General features: G+C 35.4%; 4 protein-coding genes across 4 annotated transcripts; 3 read left to right on the top strand and 1 right to left on the bottom strand.

Annotated features, from left to right (window-relative positions):
• Nucleotides 1–298: 298 nt before the first annotated feature.
• On the top strand, nucleotides 299–2,144 carry LOC120171487 (uncharacterized protein At4g06744-like). Its single transcript, XM_039179197.1, has one exon. The coding sequence runs from the start codon at nucleotides 327–329 to the stop codon at nucleotides 1,977–1,979; it is 1,653 nt and encodes a 550-aa protein (XP_039035128.1). The 5' UTR covers nucleotides 299–326; the 3' UTR covers nucleotides 1,980–2,144.
• A 4,071-nt stretch (nucleotides 2,145–6,215) lies between these two features.
• LOC120171410 (uncharacterized protein At4g06744-like) lies at nucleotides 6,216–7,684 on the top strand. The gene has a single exon (XM_039179114.1). It carries the CDS (start codon nucleotides 6,219–6,221, stop codon nucleotides 7,563–7,565), a length of 1,347 nt encoding a protein of 448 aa, XP_039035045.1. The 5' UTR covers nucleotides 6,216–6,218; the 3' UTR covers nucleotides 7,566–7,684.
• Nucleotides 7,612–12,011, top strand: LOC120171557 (tubulin alpha-4 chain-like). The gene is made up of 4 exons (XM_039179240.1): nucleotides 7,612–7,619; nucleotides 10,933–11,006; nucleotides 11,086–11,456; nucleotides 11,544–12,011. Exons 1-4 carry the CDS (start codon nucleotides 7,612–7,614, stop codon nucleotides 11,856–11,858), a joined length of 768 nt encoding a protein of 255 aa, XP_039035171.1. The 3' UTR covers nucleotides 11,859–12,011.
• Nucleotides 12,012–12,432: 421 nt separating this feature from the next.
• LOC120171630 lies at nucleotides 12,433–14,464 on the bottom strand. The gene is made up of 4 exons (XM_039179311.1): nucleotides 14,159–14,464; nucleotides 13,673–13,896; nucleotides 12,731–12,838; nucleotides 12,433–12,578 (listed from the first exon to the last, which is right to left on the bottom strand). The coding sequence occupies exons 1-4, from the start codon at nucleotides 14,343–14,345 to the stop codon at nucleotides 12,456–12,458; spliced, it is 642 nt and encodes a 213-aa protein (XP_039035242.1). The 5' UTR covers nucleotides 14,346–14,464; the 3' UTR covers nucleotides 12,433–12,455.
• Nucleotides 14,465–16,110: the final 1,646 nt, after the last annotated feature.

Below are 16,110 nucleotides of genomic sequence, written 5' to 3'. Positions count from 1 at the left end.
CGGTTTTGGTCCGCTTTAGTACCTAAATTTTCAATTTTTTTCAAACGTTAAATCTTGAACAGGGTACTAAAATGAAATAAAAATTAAACTTTAGATGTGATTTTAGAAAAATGAAAGTTTAGGTACTAAAACTGATAGTTTAAGTACTAAATGAGTAATTTAGCCTACAAATTTAGATGACAGTCGTAGTTTACCATGTTGTTCTTTTACATGGGCCATGGGGTAACATCTTCGAGCTTGACTTTTCTCAGTCATGGCTACTCCTTTCTGCTTTTTAAACACCATTTCTTGATAATCTCGTGAAGGAAAAGAGAGAAGAAAAAAGAATGCCGACACTTTCTTTATATGATGCAATTTTATTGTTTTCAATCATTTTTCTTCAATTTTTGGTTCACCAGGTTGCTAGCTATGATGATCCATTGATTGGAACAAGCAGGAAAACCTTGGAAACAATCATTGCCGCCGGTGGCGTTGGTGATTGGGAAGCTCCTCCTCCTTCTCCTTACAATTACGGCTATCCTCCACCGCCTCCTCAACCAAAATGTACACCACCACCTCTACCTCCTCCCCCTCCTGTTCCAAAATGTCAACTTCCCCCACCACCTCCGCCGCCTCCGCCACCACCACCACCTCCTCCTCCTCCTCCTCCACCACCACCGCCTCCTCCTCCTCCTCCACCACCACCGCCTCCTAAACCAAAATGTACACCACCACCTCCACCTCCTCCCCCACCTGTACCGAAATGTACACCACCACCTCCGCCGCCGCCGCCGCCTCCCCCACCAACACCGTCACCACCACCACCATGTAATAAGTACCGCGCGAAGAGTGGCTGCTTCGAAAACGAGCGACTCGCAAAATCCTACGGCGTGATCCGAAAGTTCCGGAAAAAAATCCGAGCCGACTCCAATAGCAGGAAATACACAGACACATGGCGAGGCACCGACGTCTGCAAATATGAAGGCTTCTATTGCGAGAATCGTCCCGACGTGAACGAAAAAGCCGTCGCAGCTGTCGACTTCAACGGCGCCGGATTCTCGGGTCTCAACGGTTCCCTTCCCCTCGACGACTTCATCGATGAGTTACACGACTTAGCCATCTTCCACGCCAACTCCAACAACTTCACCGGCACTGTCCCTCTCGGCGTCTCCAAGATCAAATACTTATACGAGCTCGATCTCAGCAACAACCACTTGTCCGGTGATTTCCCCACTGAAGTCCTTCAAGCCAAAAACTTGACCTTCTTGGACCTAAGGTTCAATGCCTTGCAAGGCACGGTACCACAACAAGTGTTCGATCTAGACCTCGATGTACTCTTCATCAACAACAACAACTTCCAACAAAAACTACCCGAAAATCTCGGCGACACGCCGGTTTTATACCTCACATTCGCGAACAACAAGTTCACCGGTCTGATCCCGACGAGCATCGGTAGAGCTTCCAACTTACTCGAAGTGCTTTTCCTCAACAATCAGCTTACAGGATGTTTGCCATACGAGATCGGTAACCTAAGTCGAGCCACCGTGTTCGATGTCGGCACGAATAGGCTTACCGGACCGATCCCGCACTCGTTCGGGTGCTTGAAAAGCATCGAGCTACTCAACTTGGCTAGCAACGAGTTCTATGGGGAAGTGCCCGAAATCGTTTGTAAACTCCAAAGGCTTCAAAATTTGTCATTGTCGAACAACTACTTCACACAGGTTGGCCCTGCTTGTAGGCACTTGATATTGAAGAACATACTCGATGTTCGAAAAAACTGCATCTTGGACTTGCCGGATCAAAGATCAAAAGCCGATTGCGCCGCTTTTTTCTCGAGAAAATCGTATTGCGGTCGGAAGGATTCGTTCAAGTGGGTTCCATGCATAAAGGGTGGTGATTATAATTCGAGTTCGACGGTGAAATCCGGGCTAGAATCAATGGATTCTTCTCCTTCCACATCTCCGAGAACTTATAGCACACTTATCCCACACCGGCTGTAAATCAATAGTGGGTTCTATCTTCTATGGTTGTTTATATGTTTATTGATTCAGTTAAGGAATCATGGTTTGTAATTTGTAAGAATTCGTCGTGATCCAATATTGGTGAAGTTGTCGGTTACGGCACTAAGTCGTTATGAAATCTATGGCATTACTTTATGAACTCAACACCAACGCCCTTTATTTCCATCCTGGTCGATTGCTGATTAGTGCTAAAAGATGGGTCCCATTTAAGGGATCGAGTTGGGTTAAGTTTTTGATCAATCTGACATGACTTAAAAATTATATGTCCTCCGTCTGATTCGAATTCGATCCGAAAAGTATACACCCTCCACTCGATCCGTCATTTTGAGATAAAAATATGAATCTGATCCTACCTGAAATAATATATTTATAAAAATTATTATTTAGAGATTTGATTAAAAATAATAATATATAAAGATCTTATTGCAATTTATCTCTGCGTATAGAAGGTAAAATTATAATTTTTTTAGTAGGTCGAATATTTTTCAACTTAAATTAGAAGCCGATTTGATCCGAACATAATCTCAAAAACACCCGACCCGATTCAACCCGGATTCAATTTTTCTTTAAATATCTGACGCGATAGAATCAAAACTCGTTAGATTCAAGTCCGTTCTCTAAGCTCATTGCTAACTGCCGACAGTCACCACCGGAAAACCGATTCCATGCCGGCATGCCATTGCAAGTAAATGACACCAAGCACATGGAAAACTTTGCTTTATGATGATGGATTATGTAGGATCGGGGTTTTGGCCCACCTGAATTTAACCCGAATATGACATTTATCTATCTGTCATTTCATTCAATCTAAACTTAAAGAAGATTCATTTAATTTAAAACCCGACTTTTTTGAGTAAAAAAGTCTCATTCTACCCGATCTAACCCCCCTCTCTCTCTCTATATATATATATAATTTTTACTTTTATTAAGTAGATTAGAGACCTAATAAAAATATAAAGAAATAATATTATAATATATATTCTTAAATATATAAAAATAAATTATTTATTACTTTTGAGCTGGATCGAATATTTTCACCGTATATATATAAAGGAATGGAGAAATGGGTGGATAAAGAGAGAACTAATAGTTAAAGTCACATATTGTGATAAATGAGGGATGGGCATACGGCGAGGCGAGTTTTTGGCCGTCTCGAAAATATATATTTAAAATTTGATCTTGTTTTATTCGAATATGTCCCAATTTTTATACTAAAATCATGATCATGATCCTATCTGATCTGAATATATTAATATTTTAAAATAATTGAAATTATATATTTTCTAATAAATATTTATAATTATTTATTATATTTAAACATTTAAATTAATATATTTTAGATTATTTTTTATTTTTAATAATTAAATAATATATTTTAATAATATAAATTATTAATATATATATAAATTAACCGGGTAGATCGAGTCGATATTTATCACCTTAAACCTGACCCCACCCAATCCCGAATATTTTTATTATATAACCCATCCCGTCCTACCCCAAACTCCAAAATTTCAAAAAAAATTTCTCTATAAGATTAAGTAAAATCAAAATTCGTCAAATTCGAACATTTTAACCCTCCCTAAAATGAGCCTCCAAAGGTCAAATTGGAGCTAGCTATTTAAAAGTGAGCACGCCATTTATGTTGCTGTTGAATTCCCCCTTTGTATTCAACTCTTTCCTTCATCTCCTTTTCCTTTTAATCTATACTCTCTCATCATCCCCGTATATTTTCAAATTCATACCTACACTCACTATTTAACTGAATATCTACCACTTATCTCATACTCATTTATATCCGTTCATATCCATTTGACAGTAACCTCACATATTTTATAAATAATAAAACAAACAAATCCACGAAGAAGCATAATAAAATAAATCAATAATTAATTGAGTTTTATATCATATCATTTGGTTAAATTACAAGTCATGCCCTATAAAATATTAAGATTTATAGAATAGTTTCTAAAATTATATCTAAATTCATAATGGTCTAAAATTTATATGGTAGATAATTACCAGGCGTGAGATACAGTGTGAGTAAGATCTCAAATTCATTACCTACCCACTACCCACGACAGATATGATTTTTTTATATTCACATCCACCTACTACCCACTAAATTTATATATATCTCCACTATAATTTGAACAAGTACGATACAAAATTCACGAAATTATACTCCTCTGTTATCCCTGAGCTTAAGCTGTGTTCCCATTAAGGATAGCAACGGGGCGGTTTCGGGCCGAGGATTGGTCCCCGTCCCCGTTTAAAAAACTCGTGCCCGTCCCTGCTTAAAAAACGCGAAGATTTAAATGGGGATCCTCATCGGGTAATCGAGGAAAACCGCAGGGAAACGGGTATCCCCATTTAGCATAAACGGTTTTTAAACGGGTATCGGGCCGGGTATATATATTTAAATTAAATATACAAATATTGTATATATATTTTTAATTTAAATTTAATTTATTAATATTATATATATATATATAATAATTATCGGGCCGGGTATTCGGGTAATCGTGGCGGGGATTACCAAACCCGTCCCTGTTTAAAACATTCGGTTTTTCTCTATCCCCGTCCCCGTTTATCATTCCCGAACCCAACCCATTTAATTCAGTTTTCAATTTTCCCCGATGAATTCGATTTTTTTTTTGCCATCCCTAGTTCCCACTAGTTATTGGCGCACTAATTTCCCCCTTTAATGGTGAACGGATCACCACTTTTGCACACATACATTTTTGCACCTCATCACTTCTCCCTCAGTGCTAACAATGGTTTCGGATTGGGATCAAGGACGTGTTTGTTTAATCCCCTAGTCATTTGTGGAAAATAAACAGTAAATAACCATTTCAACTAATTGTCTCTAAGGGTAGAACGGAGATATTATAACAACTATCCCAAAATATATAAAAGATAAATATATTATTATCTCTGGTTTGGATCATGAGTTTTTTACCTTAAGTACGAACCTAACTCTTTAATTAATCTTATTTTAAAAGAATTATAACCTGAACTTGATTTTTTTTTTAAAAAAAAATCTATAGAATCGAGTCAAAATCCATCAGGTTCAAATTTTATATCGAGTTATCAATATTAAGTCCCAATTAGGGCTGCAAATGAGCCGATTTGAGATCGAGCATTGTTGAGCTCGACTCGAAAACTCATAAGCCTAAAATTTTCAAGCTCAACTTGAACTCGAAATAATGAATTGAAGCTCGTAAAAGCTCGAAAAGAAAAAAAAACTTAAAATTAACTCGATTAAGCATCAAACTCAAACTAAAGACTGGACCCTAGATACATGAAAACCATATATTACATTTATAAAAAATTAAAACATAATTGTTAATATTATTAATATTTTGTTTTTAAAAAAATAAAATCTTAATATATTATATTTTTTAGCTGCTCATGAGCTTTTTGAGTTAAGTATCAAGTAGTTCGTTTCGGCTCGTTAAGAACTCGAGTCGAATCCATTCGAGTATTTATCGAGCTTTGACCGAATAGAGTATTTATTGAGCTTTGACCGAATAGAGTATTTATCGAGCTTTGACCGAGTAACTCGCGATCCGTTCCATCTCACAGTCCTAGTCCCAATAATTTAAACCTACACTATGCCAACGAGTCCTTATTATAAGGTGGCCTATCACTATCGTGGAGCAAATCTTATGGAATTTTCAAGTTTTTCATTTTATTTCGATGCAAATGTGCCACTAAGTTTTATAATTTAACTGCACCATTTGGGGTGAGTAGGTTCCCATTGCTTTTCCTTTACAAAAGTTTATCGTAAATTCAATCCAAAATTTATCGATAATCATTATTTAATTAATCAAATTAAATCATTTAATTTTTTCAATAGGAACACAAAATGCAAATCAAAATGATAACACATAACGACCTTAAACCCTAACTTCAAATAAATTTAGAGAAGAAAAAAAATTATGAGACATAAACCAAATTTTCACCTACCAAAACGAATGAACCACATAACATAATAATGAAGCATTACCCAAAGTCCCACCACCACTATGATACCCAACAACCACACTAATATTTAGAGAGATAATGAATCGAATCGAATCGAAATAAATTTATGATCGATATAATATTATAATGATAAAATTCGATATTGATTTCGATCCGACTCGAATTAAAAACATTATATAATGTCAAGTGCAACATGTTTTCCTTTAATCTTTCATCTCCCTTCAATAGATGGAAATTTTACTTTCTTCAACAAAGTGTTCACTTACCCTTGCATTTTCTTTCTTTACTTTCATTTCTTCTCTTAGTAGTATGCAGAATGGTACCGATATCAGCCCGATAGGGCCACCGGCACCGCCATCGGGTGTCTCGATGCCACGGTTGGTCTTTGAAGACCAGAGACTCGCCGTTGTTTACCCGGTAATCCAAGCATTCAAGAAAACGATCACCGAGGATCCACTTAACATAACGGCGAATTGGGTCGGGTCGGACATATGCAGCTACACGGGCTTTTACTGTGACAACCCGCCGGACAATGTATCCGCAGTCGCCGTCGCCGGCATTGACTTCAACGGGTTTCACTTAGCAGCCGCTACACTCCTAGGCTTCATCGACAACCTCCCCGACCTCGCCATCTTCCATGCGAACTCAAACAATTTCTCAGGCTCCGTACCGGATGTCTCAAAGCTCCGATATTTCTACGAGCTGGACATAAGCAACAATGCCTTCTCCGGCACGTTTCCGACGACGGTCTTCAGCGTAAAAGACTTATCGTTTCTAGACATCCGTTTTAACTCCTTCGCCGGGGAGATTCCACCGGAGATTTTCAACCAACCACTCGAAGTACTCTTCATCAACAACAACGAATTCACAGCCAAACTGCCGGAGAACTTCGGTTCTACGCCGGTTCTTTACCTCACGTTGGCGAACAACCACTTAACCGGACCGATCCCGCGAAGCATCGGCAACCTTAACTCGACATTAATCGAGATTCTACTACTGAGCAACAAGTTATCAGGCTGTCTCCCTTACGAACTAGGTTTTTTGAAAGAACTCAAAGTGTTCGACGTCGAGAGAAACCTGTTAACCGGTCCACTGCCCTGCTCCTTGTCGTGCTTGGAGAAGATCGAGCTGCTCAACTTCGCCAACAATCTACTGTACTGGGAAGTGCCGGAGGAACTGTGTTCGCTCACGAACTTGGTGAACTTGTCGCTGTCGGACAATTTTTTCACCAAAGTCGGTCCGATTTGCAGAAAGCTGATAAAAAGTGGTGTTCTTGACGTGAGACAGAACTGCATCCCCGGTTTTCCCGACCAGAAGTCGTTGCATGAATGTGCAGAGTTCTACTTGAAGTACATTAAGTTGTGTCCGTACCCTTCGTCGTATAAAATCATTCCTTGTAGAGATGATGCTGCATGGCACCATCATCATTTGGAAGGGACCAAAACGAAGACGATGACCAAGACCAAGAAACCCCGGTTACTTACAAAACTCTTTCGAGACACAAGTTTTAAGGGTTTTGTTTTTTTATCTTTTCAACAGGGTTTATATTTAGAGATCATAATTGCCTTGATCTAACAACGCACGTTATTATCAAAGTTGGATTGTAGAAAAGTTAAGACAAATGTGGATGTAAGTGTACGCGATTGTAGTTATGGTCCTTTGAATAAGCCACCATCCATGTAAGACTGTTATGATTTTGGCTATTGGAACTTGGAAGCACTCTCGTTGCCTGTTTTTATATTATCCATCGTTATCATCCTTTCGAAATCAAACATTCATATACAGGGATATTTAATTAAAGGATGAGATTAACAGTAGGAAATGAGAAATATTCACTTAAAAAAACGAGTGAATCTCAACATTTGATTTTCCCTCATCCGGTGAATATCTTTCATTTTCTAAAGTTAATATCAGCCTTTAATTTCTCTTATCTAGTGATCCTAAAAGTATATAAAACTAAAATAATTTTTCACATTAAATATCTTCTCATTACTAAATGCATATATTAATAAAATATATATTAAAGATATTAAATTTATTCAAAAAACTCTATCAACAATGAGTAAAGTTATATTAATTAAATAAGAATTATATTTGAAAACGTATAAAACTATTTTCGTTGAATTAATTACGGGTATCTGATCTATTGACCGATTAATTTAGATCGGATATTGCAGAACGAGGGCGATCCTCCAAACCCAATTTACTCTATTCACAAACGGTTAGGATCTGTACCTCTGACATTGCTTAAGAGATCTAATGTCTCGTCTCACTAAATCAATTTGTTGTTGGTAATGTATAAAATTACTCTACTAACTTAAGTGGATTCATCAGTCATCACTATATATCATACAAATTAATTAACCGAGAATGTATTAGTGGTGGATAGACGAAAGAGCAAAAAATTACATCACGCTTGCCTTTCGTTGACCGGTCAAATACCGACCAACCTAAGATATCACAACTTTTTTCTTTGCTAACTTATTAATTTAAGTTTTTTTTTTCACTCTCCTGGTTACTCGGGGTTTTATCTTGACCTATTTAGATTAGGGGTATAAACCAGTTGAGTCGAGCTCGAATATTGCTTAGCTCGATTTAATTTGAAAACTCTAAAATAGAGTTAAACTCGAATCCAAAACTCGCGAGTTTAAAATTTTCAAACTCGACTCGAACTCGAAATCCTGAACTGAAGCTCGTGAGCAGCTCGAAAAGGCTCGAAATGAAAAACAAATTCTCGATTGAAGCCTCAAACTCGAACCTGAACCTTAAATACATGAAAATCTTACTGTATTTTTAAAAAAATCAATACATAAATGTTAATATTATTAATAACTTATTTTTAAAAAAATAAATCTTAATAATTATATTTTCGAGCTGCTCACGAGCTTTTCGAGTCGAATATCAAGTAGCTCGTTTCGGCTCGTAAAAACTCGAGTCGAGCTCGAGCTCAAGTCGAGTCCATTCGATCCAAGTATTTATCGAGCCTTGATCGAGTCGATCTCGAATTGCTCACGATCTGTCTCGTCTCATTTACAACCCTAATTCATATTGATCTTATTGTACTTAATTTTAATGGGTATATGTTTTATTGGATATTTTATGCATATACAAAAACTCGAACTTGATATATACTTAAGTGAATTAAGCTACTTACCACTTAAATGTATCATCATTGGTTATAATCAACGTATTTAGAGTTTAAATATTTTTATTAGTATAGATAATTACGAGATAGCCTCTATTTAATATTTTAATCAATCTATTAAAATTGTATATTCACCCTATAAATACAATTAATTGAACCTCGATTTTATAAGGAGAATAATATTTTCTTTTACCATGAAGTCACTCAATATTATAAGATATATTACAATAAAAATATTTTTAACCCGATTTATTTTATTCACAAAATAAAAATAACTAAATAATATAATTGGAGTACCATAATTATATTCAATTAAATAAAACAATTAATCACAGTAGTTACTTAAACATCTCACATGTATAATCATAAACGACACAAAAATCTAAATATTGAATACTTTTACACATAGTTTAAAGGGTAAAGTATATAAATGATCCCTCTATTATAGAGTATTTTTTTGTTGAGTCTCCTTATAATAAAAAGTTATAAAATATCCTTCGACTATAGAATAATATTTTATTAAGCTTATCGATTATTAAAAGTTACAAAATAGTCATCTGACTATTCATATATTCCAAACTTTTTTCCTTTTCGTTAAAAATTGATGGACGCCTAAACTGGATGTTAACATATTGATTGAATTAGGGGTGATCATTCGATCGAGTCGAGTCAAATAAATTTTTTTGAGTTATTCGAGTTGACGAGTTGTATTTTTCAACTCGAACTTGACATGAATTTTTTTTAGTCGAGTCGAGTTTAAGAAATTCCAATTGAGTTATTCGAGTTTTTATACTAATTTTATTATGATTATTTATAGTATTATGGCAAGGATTTATTTCAATTTTTCTCCTTTCTTTAACCAAATATATATTCTTTCCACATTTTAATGTTATTTAATATATCAAATACAATCTAAAATTATAAAATATATTTATAATAGTATATTTTAAAGAAAGTATTATGATAGTAAAATATTGGTGAGAGTAAAAAGGAGTCAAGAAATTGATGGGAAGAAAAAATTTGCAAACAATTATAGTCAAAAGACCAAATTTAGTAAAACGCAAAGTTAAGGGACCAAAAAAGAGTACATTTTTAATAAAAAAAATTAAAGTTACATAGGTATTTTATTGTGGTATATGAGCATGTGGTTCAAATTTGGTAAAAAAAGGAATTAAAATAAATGATGAATTAAAAAAATAAAGAAATTATTAAAAATTGAGGGACTAAATTGAAAAATAAAAATTTGATATAAAAAAGAAAAATTGAAAGTACATATGCATTTTATGATGGATTAGTAGCATGTGGTTTAAATTTGATAAAAATAGACTTAAAATGAAGGAGAAATTAAAGAACTAATAAAATCAGGACTAAATTGTAAAACTGTCAAAATACTTAGACAAATTTTCAGTTTTTCGAGTGACTAAAAAATTCAAAAAAATTCAACTCGACTCGAACTCGAAAATTGAATTAATAATTCGAATTGACTCGAATAACTCAAAACTAAAAAAAATCGATTTTTCGAGTTGAGTTTGGCTCACTCCTAAATTGAATATGAAAAAATTTGATCCTAAAACCGTTTGAATCATATAGTTATTTAAGATTCTAAGATTATATTATATCATATTTCAGTCAGTAAGTTAACGTCCAGCACAGATAACCATCATTTTTTAATAAAAATATCGAGTTTAAAACATTTGAATAGTTAAATGATCATTTTATAACTTTTAATAGTCGATATCAGCAAAGTAACACCCAATAGTTTGAAACAAAAACGTCCACTGTTATTTATTAAGTCAGGACCGACTTACCTCCAGCTCTCATTAGCAGCAAGGAAGATGCTGCCAACAACTTTGCTCGTGACCACTACACCAGTAAATTCTTTAAACCTGATTCCATCAATCAGTTAATTTATTTTACAGAAACTAACAATTTATGTTTTACTTGTTTCAGTTGGCAAGGAGATCGTCGACTTGTGCTTAGACCGTATCAGAAAGCTTGCTGATAACTGCACTGGTCTCCAAGGGTTCCTTGTTTTCAATGCTCTTGGTGGAGGCACTGGTTCTGGTCTTGGTTCTCTCCTTCTGGAGAGTCTGTCCGTTGATTACGGCAGGAAATCCAAGCTGGGTTTCGCTGTCTACCCATCTCCTCAAGTCTCTACTTCTGTTGTTGAGCCCTACAACAGTGTTCTCTCGACTCACTCTCTTTTGGAGCACACCGATGTATCTGTTCTTCTTGACAATGAGGCCATCTACGACATTTGCAGGCGCTCTCTCGACATCGAGCGACCCACTTACACCAATTTTAACCATTTTGTCTCTCAGGTATGGTAAAATCCTCTGCTCTTTTCTGTGCTCATGTCGTATTTGTGTTGATGGTTTGGCTTAGCATATATTTCCTTTGTGACTTAGGTGATCTCCTCTTTGACTGTTTCACTAAGGTTCAATGGTGCATTGAACGTCGATGTAACCGAGTTCCAGACCAACTTGGTCCCCTACCCAAGAATCCACTTCATGCTTTCGTCTTATGCTCCAGTCATCTCTGCCGAGAAGGCTTACCATGAACAACTATCAGTTGCTGAAATCACCAACAGTGCTTTTGAACCCTCTTCTATGACGGCCAAGTGCGACCCTTGTCATGGTAAGTACATGGCTTGCTGTTTGATGTGCCGTGGTGATGTCATGCCCAAAGACGTCAACGCTGCCTTTGCCATCATCAAGACCTAGCGCACCATTCAGTTTGTGGACTGGTGCCCCACCGGATTCAAGTGCGGCGTCAACTACCAGCCTCCCACCGTTGTTCCTGGTGGTGATCTTGCTAAGGTCCAGAGAGCTGTTTGCATGATTTCCAATTCGACCAGTGTTGCCAAGGTGTTCTCTTGCATCGACCACAAGTTTGACCTCATGTACGCCAAGCGTGCCTTTGTTCACTGGTACGTGGGTGAGGGCATGGAGGAAGGCGAATTCTCGGAGGCTCACGAGGATCTCGCTGCACTGGAAAAGGATTATGAGGAAGTTGGTGCTGAGTCGGCCGAGGGTGATGAAGACAATGATGAGTACTAAACAAGTAGGTTCGACACAACGACTAGTTCTATTGTCATATGTGTTTGCGAGTATTGAGTTAACTTCGATTCTTCGAAGCTCATATAATACCTATGCTGTTGTTTTACTCTGTTGAACGAAAATATGGAATGCAATAGGTTGCATTTTTATGCATTTCTGTCGGCTGAAACTGAAAATCCAACTGATATATGGTATTTACAAAGACATAATTACAGGAGATGGAATGAAATTATTCTCCTATGGTGGAACACTTGTTCTACTTCAATTTACATTAGGGGATGTTTGAGATATCCTTTCATCTTCCAGAAGCGTATACGGGTCTATGTATTGCGGCGGTGCAACAGGGGTCGTACTTCCGTCGTGAATGAAAGATGGTCCGAAATACTGCCCAAGAGTAAACAAATTCCTAATGACTATGAAGAACTATGGTGATAGTTAAAGGTGATAACGAAAAACATCCGCAAAACAGCGAGTTTTCGTTATAAGTGCATCTCTCCTATAGTTAAAATCGAAGAGTGGAAGAAGGAGAAGCTTACTATGTAGAGAGCGGAAAAGAACGCTATGGTTGCGAGAATCAAAGGCCAAAAGCTGAGGAAGAAAGTTCCTCCGAGCGTTAGTAACAGTTTAGCCCGCGGAATTAGCCCCTGAACAACAAAACACATGAACTTCAATTTTCATCTCGCATGTGCTTGCATTTATAAGTTCACGAATCATAAGTAACAGAAAATGAATAAACACATCAATTCCTTACAGTTGAGATACAGAAACAGAAACAAACTACAGCTATTGATCGTGCCATGACGGAAGAGTTAGTTTTATACGAACAAATTAATATCAAATGACAAAGATCGAGTCAATGACGGGTTCATCGCAGCAGAAAGTACAAACATAGAGAGAATGATCGTGTCAGTTCTTCAAATGTTTAATAACACCACCGAAAAAAGGTATGAGCACTTTCTCGTTCTCTTTCAAAATTCACACAAGGAAACATATCCAAGGCAATACCCTAAATCTAGATCATTCGGATTATGAAGCTACCATTACAATTCATACGACACGTAAGTTTATAAAGTACAATCATCTACAACTAACGAAAGAAAAGGCAATTAACGAAATCTTCGTAGAATGGTTGTGCTGAAGTTTTGCAGTCAACATAAGCAAGATAGTCGTAAATATCAGGTAAAAGTAGGGCACAACGTACGGTAAACTTGTTTCTTGTATTCCTTCAAAATTTACGCAAAGAAACAACCCTAGGTAACACTCTAAATCTAGCTTGTTCATATTTAGAAACTAACATTACAATTCATACTGCACATTAAGGTGCAAAGTGCAACTATGTATAACCAGCTAATGCAGTGATAAGTTTTCATATGCGAGATGAACCGTATTAGCGCACACAAAAGAAAAAGGCCATTAACATAATCTTTTAAGAAAGATTGTGCTTTAGGTTTGAAATCAATAGAGCAAAATCTATCAACCTCGAGGCCTTCGCTGTTCAATTCCATCGATCGCTCCCTCTGATTAGATAAGCTTTTGTCGAACTTGGTCGACACGGCATTCCTTTTCGAGAGGCTTCCCCCTTCTTCCCCTACTTTCATCTCCTCATCCAATCTGGGCTTTTTGGTGTCCTCCAGCAATGAATTGGGTGTCATCCCCCTCCTCTTCAACTCCTTCATAAACAGTGACTCAGTCGGTTCTTCACCTACTCAGAAACAAAGAAATACCCAATCCATAAACCCTAATAGAAATTAACAAGCACCCAATTAACAGTAACTCAATCAAATAGCAAACTCGAAAACTACATATAAATGATTCATCTATTCACTATTCAGTGCTTTTGAACTTGTTTTTGAAGGACTTATATTGGGTTAGTTTCAGAATCATTGAAATCAAAATAACATAAAAAAGATACGATTAAATGGGTAAATAAAAAGATAAGAACTTTGGAAACTGAAAGAACATACCATTGCTTTTGTTGTCACTTTCTTCAGTGGCGCAACAGATTCTAGATCTTTGGCTGTGGAGGGACCTGAGGTTTCTACATCTCTGAAAGTTGAGAATTCTCTTCCTGGAATCAGAATTTCCGAGAAAAATTGACTGGGAAATTGAAATGGAAGAAAACACAGGGTTCGATATCTGCAGAGAAGCCATTTTATTCGATATTTTCTCCTTAGTTTCTCTGCATTAAAGCTTTAAATAACTAATTATGAATAGAAACAACTTCCAATTTTTCAAGAAATTACGAATTTTAGATGATTTCTTTTAAGCTAACAGTTGAGTACAAGAAAGGAAAATAATTTTTTTTTTTTTTTTTTTTGTAAATTATTGAGGAAGCAAAGTGAGTTTCAACTTTGCAAGTGGCGGCGAGGATGTGGTGGTCGTTTAGCAGTGTATCCTTTAGCGTGTAAGTTAGAATGAAAGTGCTTTTTGTTGCAAATCTACGCTGAGAGTTGTGCGGTACCGTTTGGGCTGGTAAAAGTGTTTAAATAATGTAATGAAAAAAAAAATCTTTGCATAACGCAGTCGAATAATTATTTACTTAAGTAGTGTAATTATTACAATGACTTCTATAGGTTTTCAAAAGCACATGACTATATCTATAAGTCTTCAGGAGCACACGACAACCTATAAAACTGTAATAGCGAGGGAAGAGAGAGAGTTGCTACAATAGAAGAGACATTGTCGCAAGAAGCATTTGACGATTTATGGAACACTTAAAGATTAATGAGATCACTATAACAAATACCTCAGTTCAAGAAATAATTTAGATAAAACTCTATGAAAATTTTTTTTTCCAACATCCTACATAGGCGAGGAAGCCGGTTGAGCTTCGTAAGCCGTAGCTATCAACTTACCCATTTCTTCTTTCACCGTCTAGAAGTTTAATATAAGCGTAAAATATATTACAAGTCACTCGATTATGTATTTGGTAATAAACATGTCAAAATTTTTCTAAATGTTACACATAGATCACTCAATTAAAATATATTATAAATAGGTCATTATATCGTTAAAATTGAAACGTTGACTATCTATAATAACATTTGTAGTCCCCCTTAAGTCACATATAGAAATAATTTAATAAAGTTATTCATTTATATTTAAAAAAGTTATCAATTTAGGGTTTAAGGTTTAAGATTTCAACCATAAAGTAACAAGAAGTTATCATACCCCAAAAATAGCATGAAACTAATATAATATTTATGAGAGAATAACAAATAATTTAGGAGAATAAAGATTAAATTGATGAATTTTTAAAATACAAAAATTAATAAAAAAAATAGCATTAAATAGTTTTGTATTAGGAACAAATTAATAAATTATATAAATTTTAAAGAATAAAATTATTTATAATAATATTTTAATAGAATTATAACTTTTTTAAAAATACCATTTTTTTAACTTCGTTACATTTATTCATTTGTGCGGTATAGACCTTGTATTTTTATTTTGGGTTAAAATTACATTATAAGTCGTTCCGTTGTTAACAATATTACAAGTAGACCATTTAAGTTTAAATGTTATAAATAAGTCACTTAACCAATCAATTCTCACAAACATTGCACATTAGAAGGCTCCGTTAAGGAAATGTTTTATTATCCATTTTCTTATTGGATAGATTGCATCTGATATTATTCAATTAATAATAAGATTCTAAAGAGATTCTTTAGAATTTAATTTGATGAATTGAACTAGGAGATCAAGCTGAAACTTACCGTGAAATTTGGCGTTCATTAGCTAATGTATACGATGATTGATGTTGGTCAACGTGGTGAAAATTAACATGATTGTTACAATAAATTAATTAGATGGCTTGACTGTTACAATAATTTAATCGAGTGACTTGATTGTAACTCTATGAAATCTAATATTTTAAATGAATAAAACACTCAACGTCGGTAAGTCACGTGATATT

The sequence above is a fragment of the Hibiscus syriacus genome, unplaced genomic scaffold, assembly GCF_006381635.1.
Source record: "Hibiscus syriacus cultivar Baekdansim isolate YM2019G1 unplaced genomic scaffold, ASM638163v2 tig00111834_pilon, whole genome shotgun sequence".
NCBI classification, from domain to species: domain Eukaryota; kingdom Viridiplantae; phylum Streptophyta; class Magnoliopsida; order Malvales; family Malvaceae; genus Hibiscus; species Hibiscus syriacus.
This window is presented reverse-complemented; position numbering and strand designations above follow the sequence as displayed.